Source organism: Entelurus aequoreus, linkage group LG20, assembly GCF_033978785.1.
Source record: "Entelurus aequoreus isolate RoL-2023_Sb linkage group LG20, RoL_Eaeq_v1.1, whole genome shotgun sequence".
NCBI classification, from domain to species: Eukaryota; Metazoa; Chordata; class Actinopteri; order Syngnathiformes; family Syngnathidae; genus Entelurus; species Entelurus aequoreus.
The window spans coordinates 24,880,262-24,897,653 of NC_084750.1; the positions used below are offsets into that span (position 1 = coordinate 24,880,262).

Sequence of the window (17,392 nt, forward strand, 5' to 3'; positions counted from 1 at the left end):
AACAGTAAATAATTAATGAATTTGCCTATGAATTTAAATATTTTACATTTTTTTAACGTAAAGAGTAAAAAAAAAATCTGTGGATTTGACCACAGTTTTTTACAGAAAAAAACTGGCAGCTTAGTTGCTAGACTTTTACTGTGTTATTTTGTTATTATTATTTTTACAACATATTCAAGTAAATAGAAATACAGTACCGCTGTTTAATTTTATTTTGGCAACTTTACCATAATAAAATGTGGTACCATAAAATCATCAACCGTGGATTTAAAAAAAACAAAAAAAAACAACTGACAGCTCAGTCGACAGAATTTTACTGTAAAAAAAAATAAAAATATTGGTGGGTTTTTTTTCAACTTACATGCTATAAATAAAACTCCCTAAATTTTACAATAAAATCTATTGGTCATTTTTATAGTGTACAATTTGATGGATAACTTGCTTGAAAACCCATAAGTTAATCAGATATTTAAGTATTTATTTGGATTTTGACCAACAAAGTTAGATAATATAATATTTGTTGCAATATTGGACACTATTTTTTCCCCATATCAAACTAGAAAAAACCCCTAATACATTTAGTAAGAAAGTAAAGAAAGAAAATATAATGTATTTTTTTGACACATTATTTCCAGGCTTTTGGGGGACATATAAAATGACGTGGAAGGGCCAGATCTGGCCCGCGGGCCTTGAGTTTGACACCTGTGCACTAGACACACCAATGAGCTTGTTTATAGATGTACAATAAAACTCCCCATAGGAAGTTGCCATTTGGTATAACTTTGTGACATGAAACGACGCACATTAATGAACATATCAAACATAAATGTGACAGATTGTAGCCAAAGGCTGATTTCCATCAGCATTTCATCGCAAAGAAACAAGCCCAGGGCTCCCACTAATTCAGCGTTATAGTGAGTTGTATTTTTCACAAGTGGGAAGCCGGTCCCTGTAAATAATGCCTACATTAAACCGGTCCGTAGTGCAAAAAAAGGTTGGGGACCACTGTGTTAGAAGAAGACTTAAGGCAGAACTTCAGTATAAATGTTTGGGAAATTTAAATTTAACAGTCCTGTTGCGCTTGTAATGCGAAAGCAAGACAAGTTGAAGTATCTTTTGACGCACAAAAACGTGTGCGTCGTTTATTCATCAAAGACGAGAATGTATGACTGCTTACATCACACGACTCAAAATGGCGGTAACAACAAACCCCCACCTTTGGGGAAAATCTCCCGACGGTCACTTAAAGGGGCCGCGCTGAATGACGCACTCTTAACTGCATATATGAATGCTAAATAAAAACAACATTGTTATGTGCACAATCGAACAATGACAGTGAATAATGATGACAAAATCAAGTTAAAGGCCTACTGACATGAAATTTTTTTATTCAAACGGGGATAGCAGATCTATTCTATGTGTCATACTTGATCATTTCGCGATATTGCCATATTTTTGCTGAAAGGATTTAGTATAGAACAACGACGACAACTTTTGGTATCTGATAAAAAAAGGCTTGCCCCTACCGGAAGTAGCGTGACGTAGTCAGTTGAACATATACGCAAAGTTCCCTATTGCTTACAATGATGGCCGCATGAAGTGAGAGAGATTCGGACCGAGAAAGCGACGATTTCCCCATTAATTTGAGCGAGGATGAAATATTTTTAAATGAGGAAAGTGCAAGTGAAGGACTAGTGGGGAGTGGAAGATGCTGTGAGAGCCGGGTGGGACCTGATATTCAGCTGGAAATGACTACAACAGTAAATAAACACAAGACATATATATACTCTATTAGCCACAACACAACCAGGCTTATATTTAATATGCCACAAATTAATCCCGCATAAAAACACCTAGGTGTTTGTTATGCTAGCTCCTAGCTACTAGCTACTAGCTCGAGCTAGTTATAGCTCGAGCGGGTAATATGGACGGGATCCCGTATATATAACCCGCCAATACAATTCAAACACCTGCATAACACACACACTCACTCAGCCCAAACAACCGTTCACCTAACCCAAGGTTCATAAAGCTTATATATTTAATCAAAGTTACGTACATGACACGCACGTACAGGCAAGCAATCAAATGTTTGGAAGCGCGCGGGTGGGACCTGATATTCAGCTGGGAATGACTACAACAATAAATAAACACAAGACATATATATACTCTATTAGCCACAACACAACCAGGCTTATATTTAATATGCCACAAATTAATCCTAATGCTAGCTCCTAGCTACTAGCTCGAGCTAGTTATAGCAAGCGATCAAATGTTTGGAAGCGCAGCTGTGTACTCACGTTATCGCAACTGTGTATCCAAATCAAAGTCCTCCTGGTAAGAGTCTCTGTTGTCCGAGTTCTTCCATCTTGACTGCATCTTTCGGGAATGTAAACAAAGAAGCGCCGGCTGTGTACGTGTTGTTGCTGACTTCCCTCGCAAAATAGACACTTCGCACCGACAACTTTCTTCTTTGCTTGCTCAGCTTCTTTCTCCATAATGCAATGAACAAATTGCAACAGATTCACCAACACAGATGTCCAGAATACTGTGGAATAATGAGATGAAAACAGAGCTATTTCGTATTGACTTCAATGGTGTCCGAATACTTCCGTTTCAACGATTGACGTCACGCGCATACGTCAACCCTCAGAGGCGTTTCGAACCGGAAGTTTAGCGGGAAATTTAAAATTGCACTTTATAAGTTAACCCGGCCGTATTGGCATGTGTTGCAATGTTAAGATTTCATCATTGATATATAAACTATCAGACTGCGTGGTCGGTAGTAGTGGCTTTCAGTAGGCCTTTAACAGGTGTGGTGAATTATGTCCTTAAAGCAACCGCTACAGTCCACAGATTAAAGAGTTGTGGGCCCAGAAATGACCCTTGAGGAATCCCCACCTTCACAGAGAGAGAGACAGAGAGGGGGGTGCTGGCTGGGTCTGAGCAGGGTTTAAGTATTTCAAGGAGCATTTCATGGTCCACATGGGAAGGCCTCACTCAAGTCAAAAAGTACCAGAATAGATCCTTGCTGGTGCTTGGTACTAAATGTCAGCTCTTTGCCAGCAAGCTGTAGCAGCGTTTGCTTCTTGCAGTGTGGTATGTGATCTCATGCTGACCCAAGTTCTGCAAGAATTGACTTAATCCCGCTGACACTTTTTATCATGACTAAAAATATTTAATCTTTTTTATAATGAAATGTAAGACAACACAAATACTCCTAACAACAACATCTTTATCTCGACAAACAGGCCTGATCCTCAGGAGAGATGAGGCAACATCTCGCTCAGCCTGCCTCGTCCCAATTTTTACATCCGAACATCGCTTTTAAACGTCCTCCGTGTTTTCTTGCACACGCAGCTATCCTGGGAATGTACACGCTGATGAGCAACAAGCAGTACTACGACGCTCTGGGAACTACCGGAACCATTGCCAACTCTGAGGGCATCAACAGTATGTAGACTCATATGGGAAGGGAGCTTTAACTGAACTACAGCTGATGATCACTGCTGCCTGGCCTACAGGTGTTGTGAAGGCAGATCCCTTTAAGATCTTCCCTGATGAGCCACCAAACCCCACCAACGTGGAAGAGACTCTAGAGAGGATCCACAACAACGACAGCACTATGACAGAGGTCAACCTCAACAACATCAAGGTCAGTGCAAGGACGGAGCAACCTAAGTGGAGAACCTTGTTGCAGCCAGGTATTTATCCTTGTCACTGTCAGGTATTTATCCTACGAACTTTGTCGCAGCCAGGTGTTTATCCTAAGTGGAGAACCTTGCCACAGTCAGGTATTTATCCTAAGAACTTTGTCTCAGCCAGGTATTAGGTAAAGAACCTTCTCACAGTCAGATATTATCCTGAGTGCAGAACCTTGTCACAGACAGGTATTTATCCGAAGTGGAGAAACATTAAGTGGAGAACATTGTCGCAGTCAGGTATTTATCCTACCTGCAGAACCTTGTCGCAGACAGGTATTTATCCTAAGTGGAGAACATTGTCGCAGTCAGGTATTTATCCAAAGTGGAGAACTTTGCCACAGTCAGGTATTTATCCTAAGTAAAGAACCGTGTCACTGTCCGGTATTTATCCTAAGTAAAGAACCTTGTCACTGTCAGGTATTATCCTAAGTGGAGAACCTTGCCACAGTCAGGTATTTATCCTAACAACTTTGTCGCAGTTAGGTATTATCTTAAGTGGAGAATCTTGCCACAATCAGGTATTTATCCTAAGAACTTTGTCGCAGCCAGGTAATAAATAAAGAACCTTCTCACAGTCAGATATTCTCCTGAGTGGAGAACCTTGCCACAGTCAGGTATTCTCCTGAGTGGAGAACCTTGTCGCAGTCAGGTATTTATCCTAAGTGCAGAAATGTGTCGCAGTCTGTTATTTATCCAGAGTGCAGAACCGTGTCGCAGACGGTTATTTATCCGAAGTGGAGAACCTGGTTGCAGTCCGGTATTAATCTTAAGTGGAGAACCTGGTTGCAGTCAGGTAGTTATCTTAAGTGGAGAACCTGGTTGCAGTCAGGTTTCAATCTTAAGTGAAGAACCTGGTTGCAGTTAGGTATTTATCTTAAATGGAGAACCTGGTTGCAGTCAGGTATTAATTTTAAGTGGAGAACCTGGTTGCAGTCAGGTATTAATCTTAAGTGGAGAACCTGGGTGCAGTCAGATATTAATTTTAAGTGGAGAACCTGGTTGCAGTCAGGTATTTATCTTAAATGGAGAACCTGGTTTCAGTCAGGTATTAATTTTAAGTGGAGAACCTGGTTGCAGTCAGGTATTTATCTTAAGTGGAGAACCTGGTTGCAGTCAGATATTAATCTTTAGTGGAGAACCTGGGTGCAGTCAGGTATTTATCTTAAGTGGAGAACCTGGGTGCAGTCAGGTATTTATCTTAAATGGAGAACCTGGTTGCAGTCATGTATTTATCTTAAGTGGAGAACCTGGGTGCAGTCAGGTATTAATCTTAAGTGGAGAACCTGGGTGCAGTCAGGTTTCAATCTTAAGTGGAGAACCTGGTTGCAGTCAGGTATTTATCTTAAATGGAGAACCTGGTTGCAGTCAGGTATTTATCTTAAGTGGAGAACCTGGGTGCAGTCAGGTATTAATCTTAAGTGGAGAACCTGGGTGCAGTCAGGTTTCAATCTTAAGTGGAGAACCTGGTTGCAGTCAGGTATTTATCTTAAGTAGAGAACCTGGTTGCAATCAGGTATTTATCTTAAGTGGAGCACCTGGTTGCAGTCAGGTATTAATCTTAAATGGAGAACCTGGTTGCAGTCAGGTATTTATCTTAAGTGGAGATCCTGGTTGCAGTCAGGTATTAATCTAAAGTGGAGATCCTGGTAGCAGTCAGGTATTTATCTTAAGTGGAGAACCTGGTTGCAGTCCAGTATTAATCTTAAGTGGAGAACCTGGTTGCAGTCAGGTATTAATCTTAAATGGAGAACCTGGTTGCAGTCCAGTATTAATCTTTAATGGAGATCCTGGTTGCAGTCAGGTATTAATCTTAAGTGGAGATCCTGGTTGCAGTCAGGTATTTATCTTAAGTGGAGAACCTGGTTGCAGTCAGGTATTTATCTTAAGTGGAGAACCTGGTTGCAGTCAGGTATTTATCTTAAGTGGAGAACCTGGTTGCAGTCAGGTATTAATCTTCAGTGGAGAACCTGGTTGCAGTCAGGTATTTATCTTAAGTGGAGAACCTGGGTGCAGTCAGGTATTAATCTTCAGAGGAGAACCTGGTTGCAGTCAGGTTTTAATTTTAAGTGGAGAACCTGGTTGCAGTCAGGTATTAATCTTAAGTGGAGAACCTGGTTGCAGTCAGGTATTAATTTTAAGTGGAGAACCTGGTTGCAGTCAGGTATTTATCTTAAGTGGAGCACCTGGTTGCAGTCAGGTATTTATCTTAAGTGGAGAACCTGGTTGCAGTCAGGTATTAATCTTAAATGGAGATCCTGGTTGCAGTCAGGTATTAATCTTAAGTGGAGAACCTGGTTGCAGTCAGGTATTTATCTTAGGGGAGAACCTGGTTGCAGTCAGGTATTTATCCAAATTAAAGAACCTTGCCGCAGTTAGGTATTTACCCAACAAGTGGATAACCTTGTTCCAGTCAGATATTTTATCATTGTTGGTGAGCTCAGAGGTCCCAATCATCAAAGAGCAAGATGCTATCATGGTTTTAATTTCAGGACATTCCGATCCCGACACTGAAAGACATCTTTGAGGCGATGAAGGGAAACTCTCACGTGGAGGTTCTGAGCATCGCCGCCACCCGGAGCAACGACCCTGTGGCCTACGTAAGTCCAAGAAATGTGACTTTTTCATGCTGGGTGTCATCCTGCAAATCATGGAAGATGATTTTGCACCACATGGTTTCTGTGTGCGTGTTTCAGGCATGTGCCGAAATGCTGAAGGAGAACACCAGTCTGCAGAGTCTGAACATCGAGTCCAACTTCATCACTTCTGACGGCATGATGGCCGTCATCAAGGCGATGGCCAACAACGCCACGCTGGTGGAGCTTAAGATCGACAACCAGGTCAGAGACGTGCAGTCATCGATCTTGTCATTTCATTCATCTTCCTTCGTCTGCCTGACACACACTCCTCTCTCTCTCCTACAGAGGCAAAAGTTGGGCGACTCTGTGGAGATGGAGATCGCCGCCATGTTGGAGAAGAACTCCAGCATCCTGAAGTTCGGCTACCACTTCACGCAGCAGGGTCCTCGCGCCCGTGTTGCCATGGCCATCACGCGAAACAACGACATGCGTAAGACGGACCTGGCCTGCGCTCGGCGCCGTGTGAGATGTCTCACGTCGTGTTTCTCTGTGCAGTTCGCAAGCAGAGGCTGAGATGAAAACACGAAGATGACGAGTAGAAGATGGATGGAGCTGCTGAGCTGAGCACAGGAGGACACGTCCACAACACTTCACTTGTCACTGAGAGCACAATGTGTCTTTTTTTTAAAGACACGACGTGTCCTCCTTGTGCCGCCCAATGATTCATCTCATTGTTGGGGGAGGAGCATCTGTAAATACTTTCATTAAAATATTTATTCAACTACTCTTTATAGACATTTTGTACATTAGATTTGTTGTAATAACTCAAGTGGCATCAGTTTGGATACACAGTCGTGGTCAAAAGTTTACATACACTTGTGAAGAACATAATGTCATGGCTGTCTGGAGTTTCCAATCATTTCTACAACTCTTATTTTTTTGTGATAGTGATTGGAGCACATACTTGTTGGTCACAAAAAACCTTCTTGAAGTTTGGTTCTTTTATGAATTTATTATGGGTCTACTGATAATGTGAGCAAATCTGCTGGGTCAAAAGTATACATACAGCAATGTTAATATTTGCTTACATGTCCCTTGGCAAGTTTCACTGCAATAAGGCGCTTTTGGTAGCCATCCACAAGCTACTGGTTGGATTTTTGACCACTCCTCCTGACAAAATTGGTGCAGTTCAGCTAAGTTTGTTGGTTTTCTGACATTGTACACATGTTTAAGTCAGGACTTTGGGAAGGCAATTCTAAACTTTAATTCTAGCCTGATTTACCGTAGCCATTCCTTTACCACTTTTGATGTGTGTTTGGGGTCATTGTCCTGTTGGAACACCCAACTGCGCCCAAGACCCAACCTCCGGGCTGATGATTTTAGGTTGTCCTGAAGAATTTGGAGGTAATCCTCCTTTTTCATTGTCCCATTTGCTCTCTGTAAAGCACCAGCAAAACAGGCCCAGAGCATTATACTACCACCCCCAAGCTTGACGGTAGGCCTGGTGTTCTTGGGATTAAAGGCCTCACCTTTTCTCCTCCAAACATATTGCTGGGTATTGTGGCCAAACAGCTAAATTCTTGTTTCATCTGACCACAGAACTTTCCTCCAGAAGGTCTTATCTTTGTCCATGTGATGTCAGATGAAACAAAAATTTAACTGGCTATAATACCCAGCAATGTGGTTGGAGGAGAAAAGGTGAGGCCTTCCCAAAGTCCTGACTTAAACATGTGGACAATGCTGAAGAAACAAGTTAATTTCAGAAAAACAACAAATTTAGCTGAACTGCACCAATTTTGTCAAAGACTGGTCAAAAATTCAACCAGAAGCTTGTGGATGGCTACCAAAAGTGTCTTATTGCAGTGAAACTTGCCAAGGGACATGTAACCAAATATTAACATTGCTGTATGTATACTTTTGACCCAGCAGATTTCAGTAGACTCATAATAAATTCATAAAAGAACCAAACTTCATGAATGTTCTTGGTGACCAACATGTGCTCCAATCACTATCACAAAAGAATTCAAGACAGCAATGACATTATGTTCTTTACAAGTGTATGTAAACTTTTGACCACGACTGTATATGCTTCCACAGCTAAATTTAAGCCCAAATAAGTGATTTCTTCATCTGTGGTAAAGTGTTGAGCGGCCCTTCCATTGACAACATTCTAAGGTTTCACTTTAATCACGTAAATCTCTTTAAGTCTCTCCTGATCCTCGCACTTCCCCACAAGCACCCCAGCTATTTTTACCCCCCGGGACCCAAAGTGAAAAGGATCCTGGCCCACAGGCTTCAGTTTCCTGCTTCCAAATAGGAGAGGAACCCGTTTTGCGCCCTCAGCGCTTTATGAGCACAAACAGCTGCTAACCCCCCAGGATCTCGGCAACATTGCCAGCATTCCCGCCGGCCTGTCCTCCCGTTGTTCATGTTTCTTCTCATTAAAGTGATACGCATCTCAAAGGTCAGGTGACTTCTGAAGCAACAGAGAGCGTCAAGAAAAACAGCGACGGAATCTTGGAAAGATCACAAACACTGAAAGCTTGTCTGCTCGATGATGGGTAAAGATGTTGTTGATGGGTAAAGATGTGAACGTCAAAACAATGACGCAAGGCGACACATTAGCAGCGTCAACAGGAAGCAGATCACCCTAACCCCCCCAACCCCGGCTGACCTGACCTAGGTCTTTTTTAATTATATGCTTCTTTGCTGAGAGCGACTAACTGGTGGAATCCCGAGCCAAATTAGCACCCGGACTGCTCGTCCGCTGCGAGTTTACACTTAAACGGAGTGAGGATTAGTCTTGGGGGGGCAACAGAGACCAGTGGGAGTAGTGTCACTCCTTAGCGAGCAGACAGTCATTTGGGTGTTCAGCTGCTGGGTGTTTTGGCCAACATGGAAGTCACCAGCCTTCCTAAAAATGTTCACCGAGCTTGAATCTGGCATGATCTAGATCTGCAAGATCAGTGGTTCTTAAACATTTATCACCAAGTACCACATCAGAAAACCCTTGGCTCTCTCTCTTGGATTGTAAGTAAGTAAGTAAGTCAATTTTATTGATAAAGCTCTTTTTAAAACAACAGGAGCAACATCATAAAGATACAAAGTGGGTTAAAATTGATAGTTAAAAGGTGCATTAACTAAAAGCTTTACTAAAAAGAAGTTTTCCAAGGTTTCTTAAAACGTTTCAACACAGTCAAGATCACGGAGGGACTGGTGCAAATTGTTCCTGGAAGCTATAGCCTGGAATGCCAGGTCTCCACAGGTTTTAAAACGAGTTTTGGGGATCTTTAGAACCGGAATGACCAAAATTAAAATACATACTGTAACATTACACATAGTTTGAACAGCGGATAACTATCTGTATGGCTACCCAGAAGCACTTTTTAAAAATTATCTAATTTGTATCTCCTTTCATTTTCTTGTCATCGGTTGATAAGGATATTTTGGATCGTCTTTCATGTTTTAATATTTTATTTTATTTACCTTATGTTTCACATGTAGTTTATTCCATTTTGTTACAGATTTAGTGTTTTCCCCTGGCTTTGAAGGCATCATTGTTACTGCATCTTTCTCTGACAATGCTTGTCTTTGTTTACGTGTTCTGCTTGTTGATTGGCTGGGAGGCTGGGAAAGGGTGGACGTAAGCGCAGAACATTCGTTTCCCACGCGTGTTGAGTTGTAGAAATGATGGCGGTTTGTGTCGTGATTGTTTATTTTGGCCTCGACTAACATTGTCACGACTTCCATTGAAGGCTGATAAACCTTCAATAACGGATCGAGTCACGTGATTCTTTAGCACACCACTAGATAGAGCCGGTACGCGTACCACAGTTTGAGAATCACTGTGTTAGATCAAGTAGAAACGAGCTGAACTCAAACAGTGACGCTAGTATTTATACTAGGGCTGTCAAACAGTTTAAACATTTAATCGTAATGAATCACATTTTGCCCGCAGTTCACTCGTAATTAATTGCAGCTAAATAATTTTTAATCCTGAGACTGTTTGCTTTATTAAACATTATACTATTTTTAAACAGCTCAACACAAACATTCTCTCACAGAAGCTTACCGCTTCTGACCCAGAATCACTTTCAAAACAAAAATTCTATAAACGACAATTGAAAAAAGTGGCTGGGTGAGCGTGTCGGCGGGGTGGCTCCTCGGTCTTTACGACCGTCGTGGCTTGCGCCTGCTTTGGGCGGCCCCTCATAGTCTACAATATTGATCAGTTGTAGAACCAAGGGTGTTGACACGCACTAGAAATTTCTGTGGACGGTTTGTGGGTTGTCGTTATTTCGTTTTGGGATTTCCGGAATGGGCTTCTGGGACATGACTTGCTCTGGTGGTGACTTGGCTTGCGGTGGTGAATGTGGATGGCTTTGGTCTTGTCAGAAGAGCCAACATTCAGTATTCACCTTTGTCTATTTCTGCTTGGTGTTTTTTCTCGCTGGCGACTGCGGCGCCAGAGCATTTTCCCAACTACGGTCCCGCGCTCTGGAATCATTTTGGTGATTTAACTCCCAATTCCGACCCTTGATGCTGAGTGCCAATCAGGGAGGTAATGTGTCCCATTTTTATAGTCTTTGGTATGACTCGGCCGGGGTTTGAACTCACGACCTACCGATCTCAGGGTGGACACTCTACCCATAAGGCCACTGAGCAGGCTAAGTGCAACACCTCCAAGTCCGAGTCCAAGGTTCTTGTCCGGAAAAGGGTGGAGTGCCATCTCCGGGTTGGGGAGGAGATCTTGCCTTAGGTGGAGAAGTTCAAGTACCCCGGAATCTTATTGACGAGTGAGGGAAGAGTGGATCGTGAGATCGACAGGCGGATCGAGGCGACCCTTATATCCATCTGTCGTGGTTAAAAAAGGAGCTGAGCCGGAAGGCAAAGCTCTCAATTAACCGGTCAATCTCCGTTCTTATCCTCACCTATTGTCATGAGCTTTGGGTTGTGACCGAAAGGACTAGCCGCACGTAGGTACAGCGGCTAAAATTAGTTTCCCCTGTCGGGTGGCGGGGCTCTCCCTCAGAAGTAGGGTGGGAAGCTCTGTCATTCGGGAAGAACTCAAGAGTAAAGATGAGTTGGTTCGGGCATCTGGTCAGAATGGTCCCCAGATGTCTTCTTGGGGAGAGGTTTAGGGCACCTCCGGTTGGTAGGAGACCACGGGGAAGACCCGGGACATGTTAGGGAGACTATGTCTCCCAGTTGGTCTGGGAACGCCTCGGGATCCCCCGAGAAGAGCTGGACGAAGTTGCTAGGGAGAGAGACGTTTGGGCTTCTCTGCTTAGGCTGCTGTCCCCGTGAGCCGACCTCGGATAAGTGGAAGAAGATGGATGGATGGATGGATGAATGGATGGAAGGAAATCACAATAACTCGTAATCGCGTTTTTCTTTGACAGCCCCAGTTTATTTATCGTCATCTTGAAAAGTGGTGGATGTCTTTACGTTCAGAATGGAGAGGTGCACCTGGACCTTCGTGGCTTTAAGGCACGTTGACGAGTGAAGGAGGCTCCTCCTCATCAGAATCAAACTCTACGTTCTGGTCTTTAACCCACTGGCCGCTGAGGTCCTGTCGCCATCCGTCACTATATGAAGTGAAGCAGCGTTAGTGTCAACGTGTTCTGATCTCCTGAAATAAGGTACCGTACCTTTTCAGTTTCAGATAATGCTCCAGCTCTCGTCTCCTCTGGGCCGTCATGGGCTCAGGTTCTGGGATCGCTGCCGGGGGAAGCTCTCCTTTAGGTTTTGATGGGTGTGACTCTTCTCCTGCCGAAACCAGTCAAGTTTTCACTTTGAGCTAAAAGTTGTGCTGTATCAGTTCTTACCTGATATGCAGCCTCGAGAACTACTCAGACCTTCGCATGACTCTGCACCTCTCTTAGGAGGGCCCAGATGCTCAAGTGGAGTTCTGCTGCAGGTGGTACCACCAGGTTCTAAAGCGCTGCTCGCTGATCTTTTTTCAGTTTTTGTACTACAAATGGCAACACCATGATCATATTAAAAAGGTGTTTTTCCTGACATCAACTCAAAACCTTCGTGTACTGTAGCTTGCCTGTTTCTGCGATGGCAGCTGTTATAAGGTACAGTCCTCAGCAGAGCATGATGGGTCAGATACCGTGTTTGTGCCAGTAAAGGAGCTGAACTTGATCCATCCTAAAAAAAAAAAAAAAGGAAATAGAGGGGGGGAGAAGGTTTACACACAAAAGACAACAATGGATGTTCCTGGTGTAAGCAAGTGTTTAATGAATAGTATGAAACGTTGCATCAAGGCGGAAGGCCGGATTTTTTTCCACCAACCTGTCTCTCGTCTTCAGCTTGGACAAACTGTTCTTGTTTTCTTTTTGTTATTTCATGCTTCAACTGGGCTTTCTTTCCATAGAAAAATTTTAATCCTGAAACATACATTGAACCATTTAATGCCGGTAACATTTGATTGATCACCTAATCACAATATAATTTTAGACCATTACAATACAACAACCTTCTAAATGCCTTTTCCCTTTCCTGTGGACTGTCAGCATGTCAACGGTGTCAAACACAGGGCGGAAGGAGCACACAAGACACGTGTATCTAAAAGACATGAAGGAAACAAAACAACTTTGAATATTTTGTAACTGCATTTTCTTTTATAGGTCACGTTCTCTCAGTAGAAGCATTCAAGTCCCATCTGAAAACTAATTTGTATACTCTACCCAGTGGTTCTTAACCTGGGTTCGATCGAACCCTAGGGGTTCGGTGAGTCAGACTCAGGGGTTCGGCGGAGGTCAAGACACACCCGACTCATCGTGTAAATAAAAACTTCTCCCTATTGGCGTATTACGGATACGGCAACAGCAGAAGTCAGACTGATTTGCAGGTGTGTAATTTGTTGTGAGTTTATGCACTGTGTTGGTTTTGTTCTTTGAACAAGGTGATGTTCATGCACGGTTCATTTTGTGCACCATTATTAAGTACTCATTAATGCCTTATTCGGCATGGCCTTATTATAACCTTAACCCTCTAACCCTGGCCCTAACCAAATAACTCTAAATTGAGTCTTTGTTACTTAGAATATGTTCCCCATACTAAAGTGTTACCAAAAACATATAACTTTGTCTTGAATTTGAAAAAAACATTTTATTTTTCACTAAAGAAGGGTTCGGTGAATGCTCATATGAAACTGGTGGGGTTCGGTACCTCCAACAAGGTTAAGAACCACTGTTCTAGCCTTTAAATAGACCCCCCTTTTAGACCAGTTGATCTGCCGTCTCTTTTCTGCTTTGCCCCCCTTGGGGGCACAGATTAGGTGACCATAGATGACTCGCTAGCTGTTCAAAGTCGGTACCCGGGATGGACCACTAATCTGTGCGTCAGTTGAGGACGTCTCTGCGCTGCTGACTTGTCTCCACCCAAGACGATTTCCGGCTGGCCCCACTATGGACTGGACTCTCACACTGATCTAGATCCACTATGGACTGGACTCTCACACTATGCTCCAGATTCACTCGACGTCCATTGCACCCGTCGCCCAGGGGTCCCCTCCAAGGTTTCTCATTGTAATCCCATTGGGTTGAGTTTTTTCTTGCACTGATGTGGGATCTGAGTCGAAGATGTTGTTGTGGTTTGTGGAGCCCTTTGAGACACTCGTGATTTAGGGCTATATATATAAACTTTGATTTACTGATTGATTGATTGATTGACGTTTACCTTCCATTGCTCAGAAGGGTTGCTTCGTCTTCTGGAATAAAGTTTGACAGAAGATCTGCAACGCGCCTTTTCTGGAACAACAAGACAACAAGCGAGTAGCCCATATTTTTTACAAGTTATTAAATCATTTTTGTTTTATTGAAATGTCATTCTATCTCTTGCCATACGCTGTTTAGCTAACATAGCTGTCACTATATCCATAGCATTAGCTGTTTAGTTAACATTCTATCTGTAGCCATTAGCTGTTTAGTTAACATTCTATCTATAGCCATTAGCTGTTTAGTTAACATTCTATCTGTAGCCATTAGCTGTTTAGTTAACATTCTATGTAGCCATTAGCTGTTTAGTTAACATTCTATCTATAGCCATTAGCTGTTTAGTTAACATTCTATCTGTAGCCATTAGCCGTTTAGTTAACATTCTATCTGTAGCCATTAACTCTTTAGTTAACATTCTATCTGTAGCCATTAGCTGTTTAGTTAACATTCTATCTGTAGCCATTAGCTGTTTAGTTAACATTCTATCTGTAGCAATTAACTGTTTAGTTAACATTTTATCTGTAGCCATTAGCTGTTTAGTTAACATTCTATCTGTAGCAATTAACTGTTTAGTTAACATTCTATCTGTAGCATTTAGCTGTTTAGTTAACATTTTATCTGTAGCCATTAGCTGTTTAGCTAACATAACACACTAATAACAATGTTAGCATGCATCTAGTGAACGATAACCGTAAATATAGAAGATTAAAAACCACCTTCAGGATATTCAACTGACTCCTGTCATCACCTTCCCTTTTAAAAGACATGACTATTTTTCTCTAAAAATGCTCAAAGTGTACTTTGTCAAACACGTTGGTTCTAGTTAAGCTGCCAGCGGTTTAGCTTTTGTGGCGTTCACTGTCAGTATAAAATTGTAATACTCCCCCTACTGTTTGTAAATGGAGAGTTTTAGAGCTTTTATTTTCGGTTGATGTCACACCAATATATCTACTAAACACAAAATGTTTACTTATTTTGTTTTGCTGGCGGAAAATAAGTGACTTTAGATGTTGATATCTGATTAGGCATTTCAAGTGTACGTGAACGCATCGCCGTGATGCATGATGGGAGCCGCAGCCATGGCAACATATGGCAGCAGGAAAGAGACGGAACTTGCTTTTTTAGCATACAAATAACTTCACGAAACGAACCTACTCTGTTTATCCTAACTTTCACATTGTCTGTGTTCTTTGTCGTTTTAACGAACCCGGGCAGTTTGTGTCGGTGACATTGGCGAGGCACAGCACGTTTGGCCGTCGGCATAAAAGTAAATGTTTAGTTGGCGGCCATGTTTGTTATGAAGCGTTTGACTGTGTTCAAACGTGACTGCATCGATTAAGTGACTTCTAGTCATGTCCGGGGGGAAGCAGCCGGTGGACGGCCTGCTCCTCGGCGACCGCAACCGTTCTTACGGTAGCCTGGTCCGGTCCAATTTGAGCCCGGTTGGCAGCAGACTTGTAGAACATCACATCCAGCCCGGAGAAACCCTCCAAGGTCTAGCCCTGAAATATGGAGTCACTGTAAGTACAAACCACTTTATTGTTTGCACTTTTCTCTGTCATGCTGGCTAGTTTAGTCACTTTAAACCAGGGGCCTCCACACTCCACTTGGGGCCGCACACTGGAAAAATGAAAGCATTCCAAAAACCAACAATAAATATATTTTAACCATTAGGGCTCCCCTGAATTTTGGTGAATATTAAAGGTCCCAGGGACCCAAAAGGGTCTTAGTCATCATTCCTAATAACGTGTAAAATGTATGTATATTAGTTATTTTAAGCATACAACGGCGCATTGATTCGCTATTTCCTTTAACAACAACAACTAGTAATACTAATTATGACAGACTTCATTGGAGACGACGACAACTACTTTGGGACAAATGGCGATCCAGAAACTTATATTTTTGAGCCTGAGGACATACTTGCCAACCCTCCCGATTTTCCCGGGAGACTCCCGAATTTCAGTGCCTCTCCCAAAAATCTCCCGGGGCAACCGTTCTACCGAATTTCTCCCGATTTCCACCCGGACAACAATATTGGGGGCGTGCCTTAAAGGCACTGCCTTTAGCGTCCTCTCTCACCTGAAAAGGAGACTATTATATATGTGTCCGTTATCCATAGGTTTATCTATAACCCATAAAGTAGGCAGGCACTAGGCTATTTCTCAGCGTGTGTTTATTCCAGCCGGCATGTTAATACACTGACACACAACATCCGGATGCCCATCATGCATTGCTTCAAAACTACGGCAAGTAGTAATGTCCAAAAACATAACAGAGACGAAGCAGAAGAACGAAGAAGAGACATGGCGACGACGAGTAAGAATAAGTACGCTTGCAAGTTCCAAAATGATTGGAAACAATCATTTCAGTTCATCCAGGACAGCTCGAAGGGGAAGGGGTATGCTGCCTGCACATTTTGTAGATCAGACTTTTATGTGTGTGTAAATAAATGAACACTGAAATTCAAGTATTTATTTTATTTATATATATATATAATGAAATTAAAAAAAAATATATATATAGCTAGAATTCACTGAAAGTCAAGTATTTCTTTTATATATATATATATATATATATATATATATAAAAGAAATACTTGAATTTCAGAGAATTCACTGAAAGTCAAGTATTTCTTTTATATATATATATATATATATATATATAAATATATATGTATATATATATATGTGTGTGTATATATATATATGTGTGTATATATATATATATATATATATATATATATATGTGTATATATATATATATATATATATATATATGTGTATATATATGTATATATATATATATATATATATATATATATATATATATATATATATATATATATATATATATATATATATACACACATATATATATATATATATACACACATATATATATATATACACACATGTATATATACATATATATATATATATACATATATATATACATATATATATATATATATATATATATATATATATATATATATATATATATATATATATATAAATATATATATATATATATATATATATATATATATATATATATATATATATATATATATATATATATATATATATATATATATAAGAAATACTTGAATTTCAGTGAATTCTAGCTATAAGTATACTCCTCCCCCCTTAATCCCCCGCCCCCCCATCTCCCGAATTCGGAGGTTTCAAGATTGGCAAGTATGACTGAGGATGAGCTAAAAGTTTTAGAAGCTGTGTGCTAAACTGCAGATCCAACTATAGTGAAACACTAAACCATTATGTAGCAGTTTTGCTAAGTGCTAAACATTTCATGGACAAAACAAGAACATGAAAAAAACGGTCACTTACAATGTCCGCTCTTCTGGGATGCCGATAGGATG

General features: G+C 41.3%; 3 protein-coding genes across 6 annotated transcripts in view; 2 read left to right on the forward strand and 1 right to left on the reverse strand.

The window, feature by feature from the left end:
• tmod4 (tropomodulin 4 (muscle)) overlaps positions 1 to 7,072 on the forward strand; it is a 97,170-nt gene extending 90,098 nt beyond the window's left edge. For all 4 annotated transcript variants that reach the window (XM_062029723.1, XM_062029722.1, XM_062029721.1 and 1 more), the window contains 6 exons: positions 3,361 to 3,453; positions 3,525 to 3,655; positions 6,194 to 6,301; positions 6,398 to 6,541; positions 6,626 to 6,770; positions 6,836 to 7,072. In XM_062029723.1, coding sequence (XP_061885707.1) covers positions 3,361 to 3,453; positions 3,525 to 3,655; positions 6,194 to 6,301; positions 6,398 to 6,541; positions 6,626 to 6,770; positions 6,836 to 6,858 — 644 coding nt within the window. In that variant the 3' untranslated portion in view covers positions 6,859 to 7,072. The remainder of the gene's footprint in view (positions 1 to 3,360; positions 3,454 to 3,524; positions 3,656 to 6,193; positions 6,302 to 6,397; positions 6,542 to 6,625; positions 6,771 to 6,835) is intronic.
• Positions 7,073 to 9,598: 2,526 nt separating this feature from the next.
• On the reverse strand, positions 9,599 to 14,881 carry scnm1 (sodium channel modifier 1). Its single transcript, XM_062029727.1, has 8 exons — positions 14,724 to 14,881; positions 13,970 to 14,040; positions 12,765 to 12,853; positions 12,581 to 12,675; positions 12,336 to 12,436; positions 12,109 to 12,254; positions 11,932 to 12,049; positions 9,599 to 11,868 (listed from the first exon to the last, which is right to left on the reverse strand). The coding sequence occupies exons 1-8, from the start codon at positions 14,772 to 14,774 to the stop codon at positions 11,766 to 11,768; spliced, it is 774 nt and encodes a 257-aa protein (XP_061885711.1). The 5' UTR covers positions 14,775 to 14,881; the 3' UTR covers positions 9,599 to 11,765.
• A 169-nt stretch (positions 14,882 to 15,050) lies between these two features.
• The window catches only part of lysmd1 (LysM, putative peptidoglycan-binding, domain containing 1), an 8,838-nt gene continuing 6,496 nt past the window's right edge, over positions 15,051 to 17,392 (forward strand). Inside the window, exon 1 of the mRNA XM_062029728.1 lies at positions 15,051 to 15,527. Within this exon, the coding sequence (XP_061885712.1) occupies positions 15,360 to 15,527 (168 nt within the window). The 5' untranslated portion in view covers positions 15,051 to 15,359. The remainder of the gene's footprint in view (positions 15,528 to 17,392) is intronic.